The sequence below is a fragment of the Branchiostoma floridae genome, chromosome 5, assembly GCF_000003815.2.
Source record: "Branchiostoma floridae strain S238N-H82 chromosome 5, Bfl_VNyyK, whole genome shotgun sequence".
In the NCBI taxonomy this organism is placed as follows: domain Eukaryota; kingdom Metazoa; phylum Chordata; class Leptocardii; order Amphioxiformes; family Branchiostomatidae; genus Branchiostoma; species Branchiostoma floridae.
In genome coordinates this window covers 27,507,724-27,524,220 of record NC_049983.1, presented here as the reverse complement: position 1 = coordinate 27,524,220, position 16,497 = coordinate 27,507,724, and the positions used below count along the sequence as shown (strand labels likewise).

Here is a 16,497-nt window from a genome sequence, read left to right as displayed (position 1 = left end):
GGGATTTAATTTCGCGGTAGCACCTTACACTGTAGTCTCTTACTGCCATGGAAAAATGTTTGTGATGGTTTTAAGTTCGAGATGAAGTGGCCATCACGAAAAAGTGCGAACATAAAACCACCGCAAACATTTCTGTATTTACAGTATATAAAAACTAGACTTAGATACTATTACTATAATAGTTTATAAAAAAACACCTTGCTGTTGTCCTTGTCCTTATCCTCCTTGGGGGGCAGGGCGAGCATGATGGGTCTCCTGTTGGCCGTCTCCTCGTTAATCTGAACCATGGTGCCGAAGTGGACGATGTAGCGCCGCCGGCCCGCCGTGAACCTGTAAAGGGATACCAAAGTAGTTAGATCACAGATTCTTCTGTAATGTGATATCGAACCAGGTAAGCATAGACTGGTCATGACAGACGCTTTATACAGTTTTCAGTTTTCACAGGTTCATTGTACTCAATCTGAACCATGGTGCCGAAGTGGACGATGTAGCGCCGCCTGCCTGCCGTGAACCTGTAAAGTGATATCCAACCAGGTTAGCTCACGGAGATAATTTCACTAGTTGATACAGAGAAGGCAGACGCTATGTACAGTTTTCACAGCTTCATTGTACTCGTTAATCTGAACTATGGTACCGAAGTGGACGATGTAGCACCACCCTAACAGATTCTTCCACTGGTCATGACAGAGAAGGCAGATGCTCTGTACAGTTTTCACAGGTTCATTGTACTCATTGATCTACACGTCATCTTCACGGATGTGGAAGTGTTGAAACAGCATTGCATTAGATTCTGTGGTCCCAGCTTGATTCTCCCTCCCAATGACGTGAGAGAGAGGTGATTTCTGGGACCGTTTCTCTAGCTGCACAGTAATGCCCACCTGTCATGGTGTGTACTATGGTAGGGGAATGGGTGTGCAGCCTGGGCAAACCATAATTCAATTAGGTTTTTGGTATTTTCTGGCTCAAATCTGATTCTCTTCCTACTGTGAATATGAAGGTAATCAGGACCTTGAAAACTGGCCTCAATAGCTTAAGCAAATCTACATGAAGCTCAAGGAAATAATGCTATTCTGTCAGTAAAATGTGGTTTACTGGTTACACCATACACATCTACAGCACTGGCTTACCTAACAATGGCCTCCCCAGCCCTGTATGCCTGGTCAATGGTAGTGTTGTTGGGTTAGGGTAAGGGTAAGGCTGAAGTGTGTTGATGTATCCAGGACTGTACTACATGTACAGCTGAGGTGTGCAGATTTATCTAGGAATGTACATGTAAGTACCCTTACCTAACAGTGGCCTCCCCAGCCCTGTATGCCTGGTCTATGGTGGCGTTGTTACTGGCGCTGTAGTTGCACCATCGCCCGGTTCTGTCATCAAACCACTTCCAGGTGTGGGACTCCAGCTCCTAAACATGTGCACAGGAAATGATAACATTGGTGAGGGTCTACATGGGGGCTGGGAACAACATTGTTTAGGGTCTACGGGGGGGTTGTATCATATTCTTGGCAGACCTTATGAACTGTCTTAAACATTGGTGAGGGTGAATATGAGCTGCTGCCCTTATTTCAAAATCTACCACTACTTCTACTAGTACTACTACTATCAGGAATCATGGGACAATTACTGTAATGCCATTGAGCTGGATAACCAGTGATTCTGTTTCTTCAATGAATCATCATCAGTAGGATGTGGTTACCTTGGTGATGGCGTTCCTCCTCTTGCTGGATACTGCCATCTTCTGGTACAGGTCAACCAGCAGCACCACAGGGGCCAGCCACCTGGGGGCAGATGGTTACATTGTCATCTCATGGCTACAACATTGTTACATCGCCATCTGATGGCTACAACATCGCTACATCTTCACCTGATACAACATTGTTACATTATCATGTAAAGGCTACAACATCGCTACATCTTCATCTGATGGCAACAACATCACCACATCTTCACCTGATACAACTCACAGGGCTTGTCATGCGAAAAGTCATCCCGCTAAAGAAGACTAGCCACTCAACTACCTGAGGGGTCCAATCTTCCTGTCTTATTTTAGTCCTAAATTGCAGGTGACAATGCTAAAGACAAATGTTGATAGTATTACACAAAGTGTCTGTGGTCCCAGCTTGATTCTCCCTCCCAATGACGTGAGAGAGAGATGATTTCTGGGACCGATGTTTCTCTAGCTGCACAGTAATGCCCACCTGTCATGGTGTGTACACTATGGTAGGGGAATGGGTGTGCAGCCTGGGCCGTTTAATTTTTGTAGTTTCACAGCAATACTAATATGATGACTAATAAGTAACTCCATCTAGAAGAAGGGCATTTGATTCGTCCTTGCTCTCCATGGCCAGAAAGTAATCTTAATGCCGTCCATTAACATAAACATTTAGGGAGACTTTGCAAGAAAAGGCAGCTATTAACTAACAAAGATTCAATTCAATTTTGCATTGTTTCCTTTTACTTGTTTTGTGTGTTCCCTACTACTGTCAAAGTATGGTAATGTATGTGCAAACAAGGTTTGTCTCTGTAATTGCTGGAAGATTTGTCAAAGGATGAAAGAGAAAAAGCCTTACTTTGGTGTGGGAGTGTACCACAGAAAAAGCCTTACTTTGGTGTTGGAGCATCCTTGCAGGCAGACAGACACTGCTGAGCTGTCTCCAGTAGACTGACCAGGACTGAGACCAGCCCAGAATCCTCCAGTACCTGGGCACAGGGCTGGCGAAGCTCCTGGGGGGGAGGGGTGCGAAAATGTGTCAGGGTTAGTCTTATTTGGTACAGAATAATCTCCTACAAGTTGTTACTTAGTATAAGACAATCTTCCACTAGCTGTAACTATAGAACTGATTATCAAGAGTATAAAATGAAGTGAAAATTTGTCTCACTGATGTTTTGGCTTAGTCTCAACAGCAGGGAAACTAGATGTGCCATAACCAGAATCTCATTCATTCATTCATTCATTCATTCATTCATTCATTCATTCATTCATTCATTCATTCATTCATTCATCCATCCAATCAATTTCATTTCTTTTAAAATTCATTCAACCATTTGTGCCGCCTGCCCAAGGTTGGACAGCTGGTTGGACCAGTCCTGAACCGTCCTGTTATTCATTCATTCATTCATTCATTCTCTCACTCCCTTACCTCAAACAGCAGAGAGAAGAGATGCGCCCTGGCGGACAGTTGCGCCGCCTGCGCCAGGTTGGACAGCTGGTTGGACCAGTCCTGAACCGTCCTGTCGTCGCCGGCTCTCAGCGGCGCAGCGGCCTCCAGCAGGACGACAGCGCAGGAGTGGATCTGGGGAACAGGAACAACAACTTAAACATGGGACATAAATGATCCTAAACATATGCTACTTCTCTTAGTGCCAACTTTGGGGGAAGGGCTCAAAATACCAGTATCATGTTTGGAAACAATAAGAAATCTTAATAAATTGGAATATTTGGAAGCTAAGTTTGGTGCTGAAATTCAATCAAATATGGCAGAAAAGAGAAAAGGGTATTTTGGGCTCTGGGATAGACCATATAATCTGAAAGAAAAGACATTGGTCAAAAGTAAGTGTGTTCAAACGTTTTCCCCTTACTTCAACTTCTGCATGTCAAAAGTATGCAGTTCTGTTCAGAAAAGTCTATGCATCTATCTCCCCTAAAAATAATGCTTCTGGAGTGCCCCTTTAGACTTTAAGTATGCAATTCTGACCCGACAGTCTGAAATGTAGAAAGTTGCTGACCTGTCCTGCCACGTCCACCAGCATCTTGTCTCGCCAAGCCGCGTCGTTCCTCTTCACTGCCACCAGCAGCAGGTCACAAACACGGTACACGGTGTCCGGCAGAGCGTCAACCAGACGCAAACAACCTGCGAGAGACACACATATGAAACTCAATCCTACTACTTTCTGCCCAGGTTTTGGCTTACAGAGAGCTACTTTCACACCCGACAGTCTCAAATGTACAAAAGGTACATGGTATCCGGAAACCATCCACCAGACGCAGGCAACCTGCGAGAGACACACATTAATGAAACTCAATCCAACTACATGTACATGTACGTGTATTTCCATCATGGCTGCAGCAATTCTAAAAACGGACACTGACTATGAACGCTGAACCTTTGCTCTACTTATGTTTTGTACCATTTGTATGTAGTGATAAATGTTGATAGATTTATTGGGACTCAATGTTATCTGTATATCTGTTATATTTTATCTGACCCTTACATCTTCCCTCATGACCTTACTTTAATGAAAAGCGACCTACAGGCCGATTGAAGCTTTCATGAATAAATAAAGGTTCAAACAAACAAATTCCATCACCAAATTAGAATTGTCGAGCAAAATGTAGTTATGTTTGTGAGTGGGTATTTCGAGCTCTGCGCAGCACGTACCCGGCAGGAGGTTCTCGGTGAACTCTGCCACCAGCTGAGGGTCCAGCGGCTCCTCCTCCTTCTGTTTGTCTCTCTCTGCTTCTTCCTGTTCTCTTTTCTTCCTGTCTTCCTCCTCCTTCTTCTTAGCCTCCTCCTGAAGGACAAGACATGCTCAGGTAAGGTCGCTACATCTTAAGTAGTTTCTACACTGTTCTTTAAAATCCTGATTATCACCTCCCCTAAAAAAAATCATGCAGCCCACAGCAAGACCCTGTGGGCACAGTGAGCAGTTCTGTCAGGGAGATACCAAGTGGCTAATGGGGGTGTTAGTGCCATGGTTTCATCCTTAACAACAATGTGGCTGAATGGCAACAACCTCTCCATTTTGGTGTATGCAGTCAATGGTACAACACTACTCAGTCAAGCACAACATGCACCCGGGATATGACACAAATACAAACTACAGGGCAAAAGAAATATTCATTTACCAAACATTACTGTTGGTCTTCAGAATCAGAATCTACATGTGCACCATCACTATGATTAAGTCCAGGGTTAGGACTAACACAAGGCTTTGGATGATAATTCTACACTAACTTTGCATGGCTTCAATAAACACAGAAATGTACACACTTCACATGTAGTAAAAGTCACTAAGTGTCTTCTATAGTAGGTGCTCCAGGAACTAAACACTTTTTGTCTTCTCAAACACAATAAGTTAGCTGGCTGTCCTTTGTGAAGAATATTTAAGCATGCTACAAGATGCAACAGAAAAGCACAGGCAGTGGAAGATGCAGCAGTTGCAGTATATGCCATGTAAGGCCACACAAGCTACATTCTTGCTGACGTAAGAACTGTACCAAACTGGAGGTTCTTTCAGATACAAGAAGCACTCGACAATAGACTTCACATTTCACTGTACAGACAAGGCTATGTCCTAATAGGTGCTTCCAAAAACTTGACCTTGACCTCCAGTTCACTTAAGACTGCTTCATACTCAAGAGATATAAATTGTACATGTATTGTTGGTAAGATTTCAGTAAAGACTCTTTCCTTCAAATAGGAACCATGCAGAGAGTAGAGAAAGTTGGCAAGCATGCATGCCAAAGGTAGAATGAGGAAAAAGCCAGGCAAACAGTACGTCTACCACTCACAGAACTTTTCAGTTCATTTCTGCACACAAAAGAAACACACACGTACGGCTCAGAAGTTCTGTAGCGTGGAAGGGCAGCTTTCAATCTCTTGGTCAATAAACTGCAGGCTTCAATTTCTGAAGAATTTTGAGCTTGGTGGTTTGAAAGTACTGTAGATTTTGAAGCTTTTTGAGTCAACGGTATCTCAGTGCAGCATAGCAACAGCTAACATAAAGTCAAGCTTTGAGCTCTTTGATTTGATTGAAGATTTGGAATCTACAGCACAAGTGACATAGCGACAGCTTAAGAAATGTTTAAGGAGTCTTATTTAATACCTCTGGGTTAACGTTGGCTCCAAGCGACATAGCGATAGCTCTGCTGAGCTGATCTTCCTCTGACATCCCGATCCCATCCGCTAGCTCCTGTAGACAGGACACACGACATGAGATGGGCTGGCAGACACACACGTGCACACGCACACGCACACACACACGCACACGCACACACACACACACACACATCCCGATCCCATCCGCTAGCTCCTGTAGACAGGACACACGACATAAGATGGGCTGACAGACACACGCACGCGCATACACACACGCACGCACGCACTCACACACATGCACATACGTACGTACGTACGTACATGCACAATCACACATATACAAACACACACAAACACACACACACCAGCCAACCTAACCCTAACTCTAACCCACAGACATAGACATGCATAGACAGACACCAACCACCTGAAACCTAGATTTGTTACTTCTTTATGATTGTTTTCCTTTTGCACAATCGTAATTCTACGTTTTAGATTTTTCGTGTGTTGATATTCCAAAGCCACACAACTGCTGATATTCCAAGAGCGACCTGAAGTAACATTGTGTAACAGTGAGAATGACCACCTTCTGAACAGTACTTGGTAGATTCAAGTACAAAAGACACACTTATAATACTTATTAATAGCAAAAACAACACAAAGAACAGTCACAGTTGCCAGGCAATGCAGCTTCGTGCTGATATGGGTACAAAAATCAGCTCTAGCCCACTGAAGACTTTGACTATGTCAAGTTGCAAGTTTATAGCTAACTCTTTATCAGGAAGAACACCAAACATCAACACACAAGATACACACAGCCAGGGCTTGGACCTGCAAACTGGTGTGTGGAAAGATAGAAAATGTCTGATACAATTAGAAAAAAAACATTCCAGGAGTTTCTGTGACCACAAACACAAACATGCTGTGATTTTTGGCCACTGCCATCAACTTCTTTGGTTCTCTAACCTTTTGAACTCAGATTTCTGCAAGACCAGTCGACCACAATGAGAACAGAGGACAAGGAGGAAAGCTTGACCCTGACTACACTCCCTCCCTCCCTGGAACCTGATTAAGGCAGAGACTTTCTCCTCTGATACTGTCTCATGTGGATTATCCAGTTCAACAATATCTTCTTAAAAATATGTGAACCAACAAATGAAAATGGTGTGGCCTTTGGACCTAAGGTTTTGAAATTTTGCGGCAATAAAAAGTTTGCTACCTGTTTCTCAGATAGAGACCTCAGGCACACATTTGAAGAATACCCAACCCTTGTACAAGGGTTTTGCCTTACCTGTGCAGCCAGCGGGATGGGAGGGGGGTGCGTGAGGCAGTACTCGGTTGCCTGCTCCAGTGAGGTGGTGTGAGTCAGCGCCTCCACAGCATGCTCCCGAGTGAAACCCATGTCCATCAGCTGGAAAACACACAGAATTAAAGTCAAACACTTTTCTTGTAAAGTCTCTGGTGGCAGACTTTTTTCTACCATGACAACACCAGTCATTTTTAATTGAAAGTGAAATTACAAACTGTTCTGAAATGAACATCACAGTTTCAGAAGTCGTTTCGAGAAGCAGAGTATACAGTTGAACTCCAGGGTGTCTACCACCCAGACACAGGAAGCCCACCAAACTGCACCTGCGCCTGCGCCACACAACAGTCTACTTCCTGAACCCTATGTACATCGACGTGAAACCCGCCTGTCAACATCTCAACACTGCAATGCCTTGGAACCTGTGAAATCATCGACAACATCCCACCGATGTACCTTCCTCCCGGCCACAACATAACTTTGGAACTCACTGCCTCAGCACATAGTGACACTTAGGGACACACAGAAGGTTTAGACCAGCACCAACAACCACTTCAGCGACCTACGTCAGCACCCTTAAGGACAGCTGCTAAAGCTGACGATTGGAGTCAGACTGCATAGATAAAAAAACTGTCCATCCCACCTGTTGTAGATGTGCCTGGTTGAAGTCCGGTTCCCGTGGTCTCGCCGGCGCCGCAGCCCCTGCTGCAGCAGCGGCGGCGGCTGCAGCAGGGGCTGCGGCAGCTCCGTCCGTTCCCGCGGCAACCGCAGCCGCCTGCGCCTCCTTCTCCGCCTCCTCTCCCTGCCTCTCCTTCTCCAGCCGCTCCTGTGGGTTTATTTCGATCTCCATTAGACTTTACAATATACTGTAAATGCAGAAATGTTCGCGGTGGATTAATGTTCGCGGTTTTCGCGGTAACCACTTCACCGGGAACTGAAAACCACCACGAATACTAGTATTTTTGTACTATAGTACTACACTGCAGTCTATGGTGTTACCGTGAACTTAAAACCACCGCGAAAAGTCCTTTCTGCCGCTACCGCGAAATCAAATCCCCGCGACTTAAATGCATTTACAGTACTCGCAAAATCTATTCTTCCTGGAGTGCACTTAAATTTACAAAATAATAAAAAAAACATCAGTATACAAGTATAACATGAGAAGTACTGAAAGTAAACTGAAGTGTCAAAATAAAAATCGACTCAGTGATTAGGTCAGTCAAGACTACGTGAATCAGTGAATAGATAGATAGATAGATGGTTTATTGCGCAACAAGTGTATCAGTGACAATGTATGGCAATGTATACACAACATAATGAGGAGGGGTCAGAGGTCATCAGTACCTGGATGGTCTTCTCTCCCTTCAGGATGTGGCAGAACATGGCCAGCATCGACTCCGACATCCTCGCCCCGTACGTCTTCAGGGGCTTCTTATCCCACAGGTGCATCACAGCCTTGAAGGCAGCCTGGGGACACAGGGTCGTCATGGTTACAGGGTCGGCATGGTTACTGGTTATCTGATATCTAACAGCCATGGTTACTGGTTACCTGATACCTGACAGCCATGTTGGAGTGTAAAGGTCACAGGTGCATCACCGCCTTAAAGGCAGCCTGGGGATGCAGGGTCGTCATGGTTACTGGTTATCTGATAGCTAACAGCCATGTTGGAGTGTAAAGGATTGTACAAGCAAGCTCAAAGTTATGGTCACCTGATCATATCAGTTATCTGATACTTTTGGAACAATGGCAATGAAAAATGCAAAACTTAATACACAGTTTCTATGGTCACAAGTAATCTGATCACAAAAGGCCATGTTGGAGAATTAAATGTAAACCCCTAGAGGCAGTTCCAGATGTTCCTACCTTATGGACGTGTACGAGGAACTGTACGGAGCTGAACGGTACGAAGCCGGGCGCGGTGGCGGAGGGTTTGGCGGGCAGCGTGTGCGGAGACTCCAGAACGTTCTTCACATTCACCATCTTCTCCACCAGCATCAGCCAGGCATCCAGGAACTCTCCCGAACCATCTGCAGGGTCACACAAGGGCACAGAGGTCATGTGGGGTGAGCAAGGTCATACAAGTCGATGTAGGTTAGACATCCAGGTAATAAGATACGCCAAAAATAGTTACTCAAGCAACTGGATATGGTTTTGAAACGGTCAGACGTTTCGGAAAGAATCCACTTTCCTTCGTCAGTGACACTGAAGTGATCTGCAAGAAACAGGTCTTTTGTACTCTAACTATGAATGAAGACAATTTCAGATGTCCAATAGGAAAGGTTGTAAGACAATTCAGACTGAAGACAATTGGAAGACAAGGAAAAAAAGATTGACCGTGCCACCTATCTAAAACTCTACCCCACTTCGGAACAACCCCCAACCTTCTACGGCCTTCCCAAAATCCACAAACAGGATGTCCCCCTACGCCCCATTGTGTCCAGCATAGGTTCTGTCACGTACGAGTTAGCAAAATTTCTAGCTAAGATCCTGGGACCTTTAGTGGGGAAGTCTCAACATCACGTTCAGAATAGTGCAGACTTCGTTGACAAAATCAAAGATCTCCGGGTAGAAGAAGATGAAATCATCACTTCTTACGATGTCTGTTCGCTTTTCACTTGCATACCTCCTAAGGACGCAGTCTCGGTAGTCAAGGAAGCCCTGGAGGCGGACAACACACTAACAGACAGAACCGAGCTATCTCCAGACCAACTGTGCAAACTGCTAGACCTTTGCCTAGGGTGTACGTATTTCTCTTTCAAAGGACAGTTCTACCAACAACTGCACGGCTGTGCTATGGGATCACCAGTGTCACCCATTGTTGTAAACCTCTACATGGAAAAGTTTGAAGTGAAGGCTATCAGTACTTTCAAGGACACTCCCCCACTCAACTGGTTCCGCTATGTAGATGACACTTATTGCAAGCTAAAACAGAGAGTAGCTGATGAGTTCTTTGACCACATCAACCAAGTAGATAAGAACATCAAGTTCACACAGGAGTCAAGTCATGACAACATGCTCCCCTTCCTAGATACCAAAACTATCATAGAGAAGGACGGCAGCCTTCAGTTCGAAGTGTACAGGAAACCGACGCACACTGACCAATATCTGGCCTTTGACTCTCACCACCCTTTGGAACACAAACTGGCAGTGATTAAAACCTTGTATCACCGGGCAGACAGCATTGTTTCCTCTGGCAAAGCCAAAACAGAGGAACACAAACACCTCCGAAGTGCATTGAACAAATGTGGCTACCAAAACTGGACCTTCAACAAAGCCCTCAAACCCTCGGACCACTCAAAGAAAACAGCCAAGTGCAAACCATTGACCGACAGAAAGAAAGCCAACATTACCATCCCCTATGTCCAAGGAGTTTCGGAAAAACTCAGACGGATCTTCCAAAACTTCAACATCGCCACTAACTTCAAACCTCACTCAACCCTCCGACACAAACTGGTACATCCAAAAGACAAACCACAGAAAGGTACTAAGGCCAATGTAATCTACAGACTCAAATGCGAGGAACCCAACTGTAACAACACATACATTGGTGAGACTAGTCGTCCACTAAAAGCAAGATACCAAGAACATTGCAAACCGAAGGCCAACGGCAACTCTTCTGCTATTTTCAACCACCTACAACACAACCAAGGACATTCCTTCAACCTCCAATCTACCGACATCCTAGACCGTGAAGCCCGCTGGTTTGAACGGGGAGTTAGAGAGGCCATATATGAGAGAATATACAATCCCACCCTCAACAGAAAAGGGGGGCTACGTATGGAACTTTCCGGCACTTGGGACATAGCACTACCCCCCCCCCCCCAACAAAACTTTTAGCTCCTGTAACTAAAAAAACAACAGGAGCTAATTGACTCATTTGCATTAACTGTGTCTTAGCCTTGATATCCTTTGAAATCCAAATTGTCTTCAGCTTGACTTTGGCTTAGCTTTGTTATCTTTGGAATCTAAATTGTCTTCAGTCTGAATTGTCTTACAACCTTTCCTATTGGACATCTGAAATTGTCTTCATTCATAGTTAGAGTACAAAAGACCTGTTTCTTGCAGATCACTTCAGTGTCACTGACGAAGGAAAGTGGATTCTTTCCGAAACGTCTGACCGTTTCAAAACCATATCCAGTTGCTTGAGTAACTATTTTTGGCGTAAGGTCATACAAGGTCAGTAGGAATATATATACAGTATAAAAGGTCACAAAAGGGCACGGAGGTCACATGGGGTCAGTAAGGTCATACAAGGTCAGCAAGGTAAAATATGGTAAGAAAGGTCACACAAGGTCAGGGAGGTCACATGAGGTCGGTACATATATTCAATGTCAGTAAGGTCACACAAGGTCAGGGAGGTCACACAAGGTCAGGGAGGTCATACAATGTCCATAAGGTTACTATATGGTCAGAAAGGTTACATAAGTTCATTGAGGCAGTACAAGGTCAGTGAGATCACACAAGGTCAAGATGCTTCCAGGCTGATGTAGCTTCTCAGAGAAGTTGAAAGATAAACAAGATAAAGATAAATGTCCAACCTTGCATGACAGAGAAGTCTAAAAGCTGAGCTAATGACACACAGAAAGTGTAAGTTGTGTTCTTACCTGGCAGTTCTGGGTGCTCCAGTCCCTCCTGCAGGGAAACCTTCCCCCCGTGGGTCAGCGTCCAATGGAATGTCCTGAAACAGAACAAAGTGTGTCAGTGGGAGAGGTTTCAACAACCCTAAGCGATCTTGTGTGTGTGAGAGAGAGAGAGAGTGTGAGTGTACTTACTCGAAGAGTGCGTCCAGGCCCCCCGAGGACAGGAATTTCTGCAGCATGAGGTCTGTGTGTGTGCATGCGTGCGTGCACGTGTGTGCGTATGTGAGTGAGTGTGAGAGTACTTACTCGAAGAGTGCGTCCAGGCCCCCCGAGGACAGGAATTTCTGCAGCATGAGGTCTGTGTGTGTGTGCGCGTGTGTGTGTGTGCTTGTATATGTGTGCGTGTATATGTGTGCGTGCATGTGTGTGTGTGCGTATGTGTGAGTGTGACTGTACTTACTCGAAGAGTGCGTCCAGGCCCCCCGAGGACAGGAATTTCTGCAGCATGAGGTCTGTGTGTGTGTGTGTGTGTGTGTGTGTGTGTGCGCGTTTGTGTGTGTGTGTGTGTGCACGCGTGCCTGTGTGCATGAGTGAGTGTGAGTTAGTGCATGTGAGTATAAGATTGTGAGAGTACTTACTCGAAGAGTGCGTCCAGGCCCCCCGAGGAGAGGAATTTCTGCAGCATGAGGTGTGTGTGTGTGTGCGTGTGTGAGTGTGTGTGTGAGTGTGAGTGTGTGCGTATGTGTGTGTGTGTAAGGGTGTGAGTGAGTGTGACAGTACTTACTCGAAGAGTGCGTCCAGGCCCCCCGAGGACAGGAATTTCTGCAGCATGAGGTGATACGGGAACTTCTTCTCATCAAACAGCATCGGAGACGTGAAGCCCACAGAGCAGATGAAGAACGTTAACCTGCAAAACAATAGTAGGATCATTTATCAGTGTAGAAAACAAGTTACACTGAAATTGTCTTCATTCATAGTTAGAGTATAAAAGACCTGTTTCTTCCAGATCTCTTCAGTGTCACTGACGAAGGATAGTGGATTCTATCCAAAACGTCTGACCGTTTCAAAACCATATCCAGTTGCTTGAGTAACTATTTTTGGCGTATCTTATTACCTGGATGTCTAACCTACATCGACGTAACAAGTTACATTTAGGACTCAAGAAAAGCAAAACCTTTTCAAAACTTGATGGAACATCAATATTGCAGGAAAAACTGAAACTGAATGAAGTGCTGACAGTATTAGTATTAATCATTTACACAAATAAATAAAAATTGCTGAATAACTTTAATAAAAAGATTAAAGAAAGAACACTAAAGACTTAAAATTCAAACTGACCTACTTAGGAGTCAGTATCACAAGAATGGATGTCTAGATAGTAGCTTACCTACCAAAAATTATAAAAATTCAACTATTGATGAAAAATTGTGCAGGAGTCTTGACTGACCTAAACTTAGGAGTGGGGCAGCTTCCCAAGAATGTCAGAAGTTTAACCATAACTATAAATATAATTGTGAATTCGGACTTGTTTTCAGGACTGACCTAAACTTGGGAGTGGGGCAGCTTCCCAATAATGTCAGAAGTTTAACCATATCTGTAAATATAACTGTGGATTTGGAATAGTTTTCATGACTGACCTAAACTTAGGAGTGGGGCAGCTTGGCGGCGGCTCCCAGCAGAGCCCTGAGGCGAGCAGCCTGGTGAGGGAGGCGGCGGTGGCGCGTGCGGCGGGGGTGGGGGCGGTGCTGCTCCCCTGGGGGTGCTGGCGGCTGCGCTGGCGGACCGGCGACCCCACGCACAGCTTCACCAGCAGCCCAAACAGCTCCGCCAGCGCGCGCCCGAGCCGAGACGACGCAGACAGCAACGGCTTGATCTGCTTAATCTGAGCAGCGAGCTGAGGGGAAATCTTCAGCTTCTTGTCTGCATCGTTCAAACCCACATCTTCAACCTCCATGGGCGAGACTTCCATCTCCGATACAGCATCCTCAGTTCTATCGCTCTCTGCGCTTGTGCCAGGTTTGTCGGCATCAAGCTTCCCCGCGTCAAGCTTGTTCCTGGAAGACTTGGCGTCGTCCTTGGGTAGGAGTTTGGTCATGTCGGACTTGCCGAACTCGCAGTCGTCAGGCAGAGCCCCCGGCGTGCAGAGGGACAGCAGCACGGTGCTCTCCCACACCAGCGACTGGTACAGCCTGCTCAGCCCCTTCAGCACATTCTGACCCAGGTCTGACCCCCAGTGGCTCACGGACATCGAGCGGATGTCCGTCTGGAACAGGCAGATAACAAAATGTGTCTCAAAAATGTTACACAGGAAGATTTCTTCACAACATTACCCACTAGTCTCCAATTATAAAATGACAAAGTAAAACCAAGCTGTATATTCAGCAAAAGTAACAAGAATTTCTTCACACCTGAACAATAGAAACTTTAAGTAGAACTATATGTTCACAGAAAGACAAAATTCTAGACTGATATAAAAGCTGTGTTTCCGCTAAAATGAAACCACCCACCTGTCCGACCCTGCAGACGTGCACAAACATCAGGATGTAGGAGTGCGCGGCCGCCATGGCGTGGAGAAGGGGCGTGTCCCGTGACGACAGCACTGCGTCGGGATTGGCTGCGGAGTTGGCGAGCTCCCGCAGCAGTACGGAGCCTCCTGGTGGGTCCAGCGGCTGGTATAGCGGCTCCAACGCCTCCAGGACTTCGTTCAGCTTCAGCAGGCCTTGCTTCAGCACCTGCGGCTCGTGGGCTAGCGTCTGGGGAGGGGGGCACAAGGGGAACATTTCTCAAACATGTCAGGTATTCTTGTCTTAACCACAATATTTAACTGTTCTTCCCTGCTTTTTCCATATCATTCATAAATTCCCACTGTACCTATCAAATATCCCTGACTTGGTCACTAAGACAGATGGACTAAGACCCATATAAACCCGGGAGTGAGAACTTACCAGGATGGACTTGCCAAACCTGGGAGTGAGACCATACCAGGATGGACTTGCCAAACCCCGGAGTGAGACCTTACCAGGATGGACTTGCCAAATCCCAGAGTGAGACCTTACCAGGATGGACTTGCTAAACCCCTGTGTGAGACCTTACCAGGATGGACAAATTAAACCCCCGTGTGAGACCTTACCGGGATGGACTTGTCAAACCCCGGAGTGAGACCTTACCAGGATGGACTTGCAGACCCCGGCCACGGCCTGGCAGGCGGGGGATGTCGGGAAGTCGATGGGCAGGTTGGGGAGTCCCAGGATGTCCAGCAGGGGCACCAGGCCCTTCTGCGTGACGAACTCCCGGCAGTGGTCGTCCGTCGTGTTGTTGCTCAGGATTGACTCCACAAACTTCATCTGGGGAGGGGAAACAGAAAAGTGCTGAAAACTTCTTCCACTGGGTGTAGCAAGACAGACTCAATGTATAGCTCATAAACATTCATCAGTGGGAAATTTGGTCTTTCTATCCTTATTTCTAGCAGAGATTATGTTAGCACCAGCATAGATTGATTGATTAGTAAGCATGTGAACAGCCATTTCAATGGTATTTTCTTCCCAAGCTTCAGCTGAGGTACTAATGTGTTCTGAAGGATCTAAGCTACGAAAACATAACATCTTAAGGGTGCTTTTCATGTAAGTTTACAGTTGTTATATAAACTTGTACACAATTAGATCATAGCTTTTTGCAATTAATCAGGAACACAGAAACCACAGGTGAAGCTTATATGAGTGAATGTGGCCGTGTTTTAGTCCCCACCACAGAGTGACAGAGTGGCTGGGAATGTCTGCGTCACGGCAGAGTTCTGGCACTGGAGTTTACCAAGCAGCCACGGGGGAGTGCTGCAAGTAGACAAGACAGTGCCTCTCTACACACACACACATGCACACATGCGTGCGCACTCACACAGACACGCACCAAGCAGCCACGGGAGGGTGCTGCAAGTAGACAAGACAGTGCCTCTCCCTTCTACACACACACACACACACACACACACACATATATATGCATATGCGCACGCACGCACACACATACACACACACCAAGCAGCCACAGGAGTAGTAGACAAGACAGTGACTCTCTAAACACATACTGCACACATGCACACACACAACCTCAGGCACACATTGGCTTCCCACACACACACTCGGGCATAGTAAACTTTCCTAGCACAAACTTACCACATTTAGCACATAGTCCAGCAGTGGAATGGGGGTTCTGGCCTCTTCGGTCCCAGGGACTCTGGGGACAAAAAAAATATGACAATGACGAAACTCCAATGCATTGATATCATCTTTCCTATATATAACAGTACATAGTTAAGTACATAGCTGTAGAACTCTTGTAAACACCTACTCCAGTTTCAAAATCATCCAAATCTCATTAACAGCACAGAGTCATTAGTGATGTCTCACTTGGTCTCCTGCAGTTCCGGCGCCTGTCCCTTGGAGGCGCTGGTTTGGCTGGTGGTACTTGACACGTCATCTTCCTCCTCCTCGTCCTCGCTGTAGGTCTCCTCCAGCACCGGTTGCCGTGGCGACTGGTTGTTAGGCGTGGCCTTGGTGTCTGGTTTCGTACAGATGAATTTGGCATCTTGGCCCATTGCACACACTTGTTCCAGCAGCTGTGGGGGGAATGTGGAATGTCTTTTTGTTTGAAGGATGGACAACAAAAAATTCTGGAAGCCCAATTTCTTTCTGGTAAATCAACTCTTTCTGGTTGGTTCAGAGAGATGATCAAAAACGTTACTCAAATCTTCAGCCAAATAGGCAGCTATGTAACGTCACAAGCATGATGACAACAGCT

At 45.8% G+C, this 16,497-nt stretch overlaps 1 protein-coding gene and 1 long non-coding RNA gene across 2 annotated transcripts in view; both read right to left on the bottom strand.

Moving 5' to 3' along the window:
- Nucleotides 1–16,497, bottom strand: part of LOC118416402 (E3 ubiquitin-protein ligase HUWE1-like) — an 82,193-nt gene that overhangs the window by 44,278 nt on the left and 21,418 nt on the right. The window contains exons 23-41 of the mRNA XM_035821498.1: nucleotides 16,107–16,315; nucleotides 15,873–15,933; nucleotides 14,874–15,050; nucleotides 14,214–14,459; nucleotides 13,344–13,969; nucleotides 12,491–12,613; nucleotides 11,731–11,804; nucleotides 8,990–9,153; nucleotides 8,470–8,592; nucleotides 7,769–7,951; nucleotides 7,111–7,230; nucleotides 5,827–5,913; nucleotides 4,380–4,512; nucleotides 3,727–3,851; nucleotides 3,141–3,293; nucleotides 2,606–2,724; nucleotides 1,697–1,778; nucleotides 1,287–1,405; nucleotides 198–330 (exon numbers count right to left, since the gene is read on the bottom strand). Of these exons, the coding sequence (XP_035677391.1) occupies nucleotides 198–330; nucleotides 1,287–1,405; nucleotides 1,697–1,778; nucleotides 2,606–2,724; nucleotides 3,141–3,293; nucleotides 3,727–3,851; nucleotides 4,380–4,512; nucleotides 5,827–5,913; nucleotides 7,111–7,230; nucleotides 7,769–7,951; nucleotides 8,470–8,592; nucleotides 8,990–9,153; nucleotides 11,731–11,804; nucleotides 12,491–12,613; nucleotides 13,344–13,969; nucleotides 14,214–14,459; nucleotides 14,874–15,050; nucleotides 15,873–15,933; nucleotides 16,107–16,315 (3,057 nt within the window). The remainder of the gene's footprint in view (nucleotides 1–197; nucleotides 331–1,286; nucleotides 1,406–1,696; nucleotides 1,779–2,605; nucleotides 2,725–3,140; nucleotides 3,294–3,726; nucleotides 3,852–4,379; nucleotides 4,513–5,826; nucleotides 5,914–7,110; nucleotides 7,231–7,768; nucleotides 7,952–8,469; nucleotides 8,593–8,989; nucleotides 9,154–11,730; nucleotides 11,805–12,490; nucleotides 12,614–13,343; nucleotides 13,970–14,213; nucleotides 14,460–14,873; nucleotides 15,051–15,872; nucleotides 15,934–16,106; nucleotides 16,316–16,497) is intronic.
- Nucleotides 6,006–7,815, bottom strand: LOC118416633. The gene is made up of 3 exons (XR_004831236.1): nucleotides 7,769–7,815; nucleotides 7,111–7,230; nucleotides 6,006–6,033 (listed from the first exon to the last, which is right to left on the bottom strand). It is a non-coding gene; the product is annotated as an uncharacterized LOC118416633 (long non-coding RNA).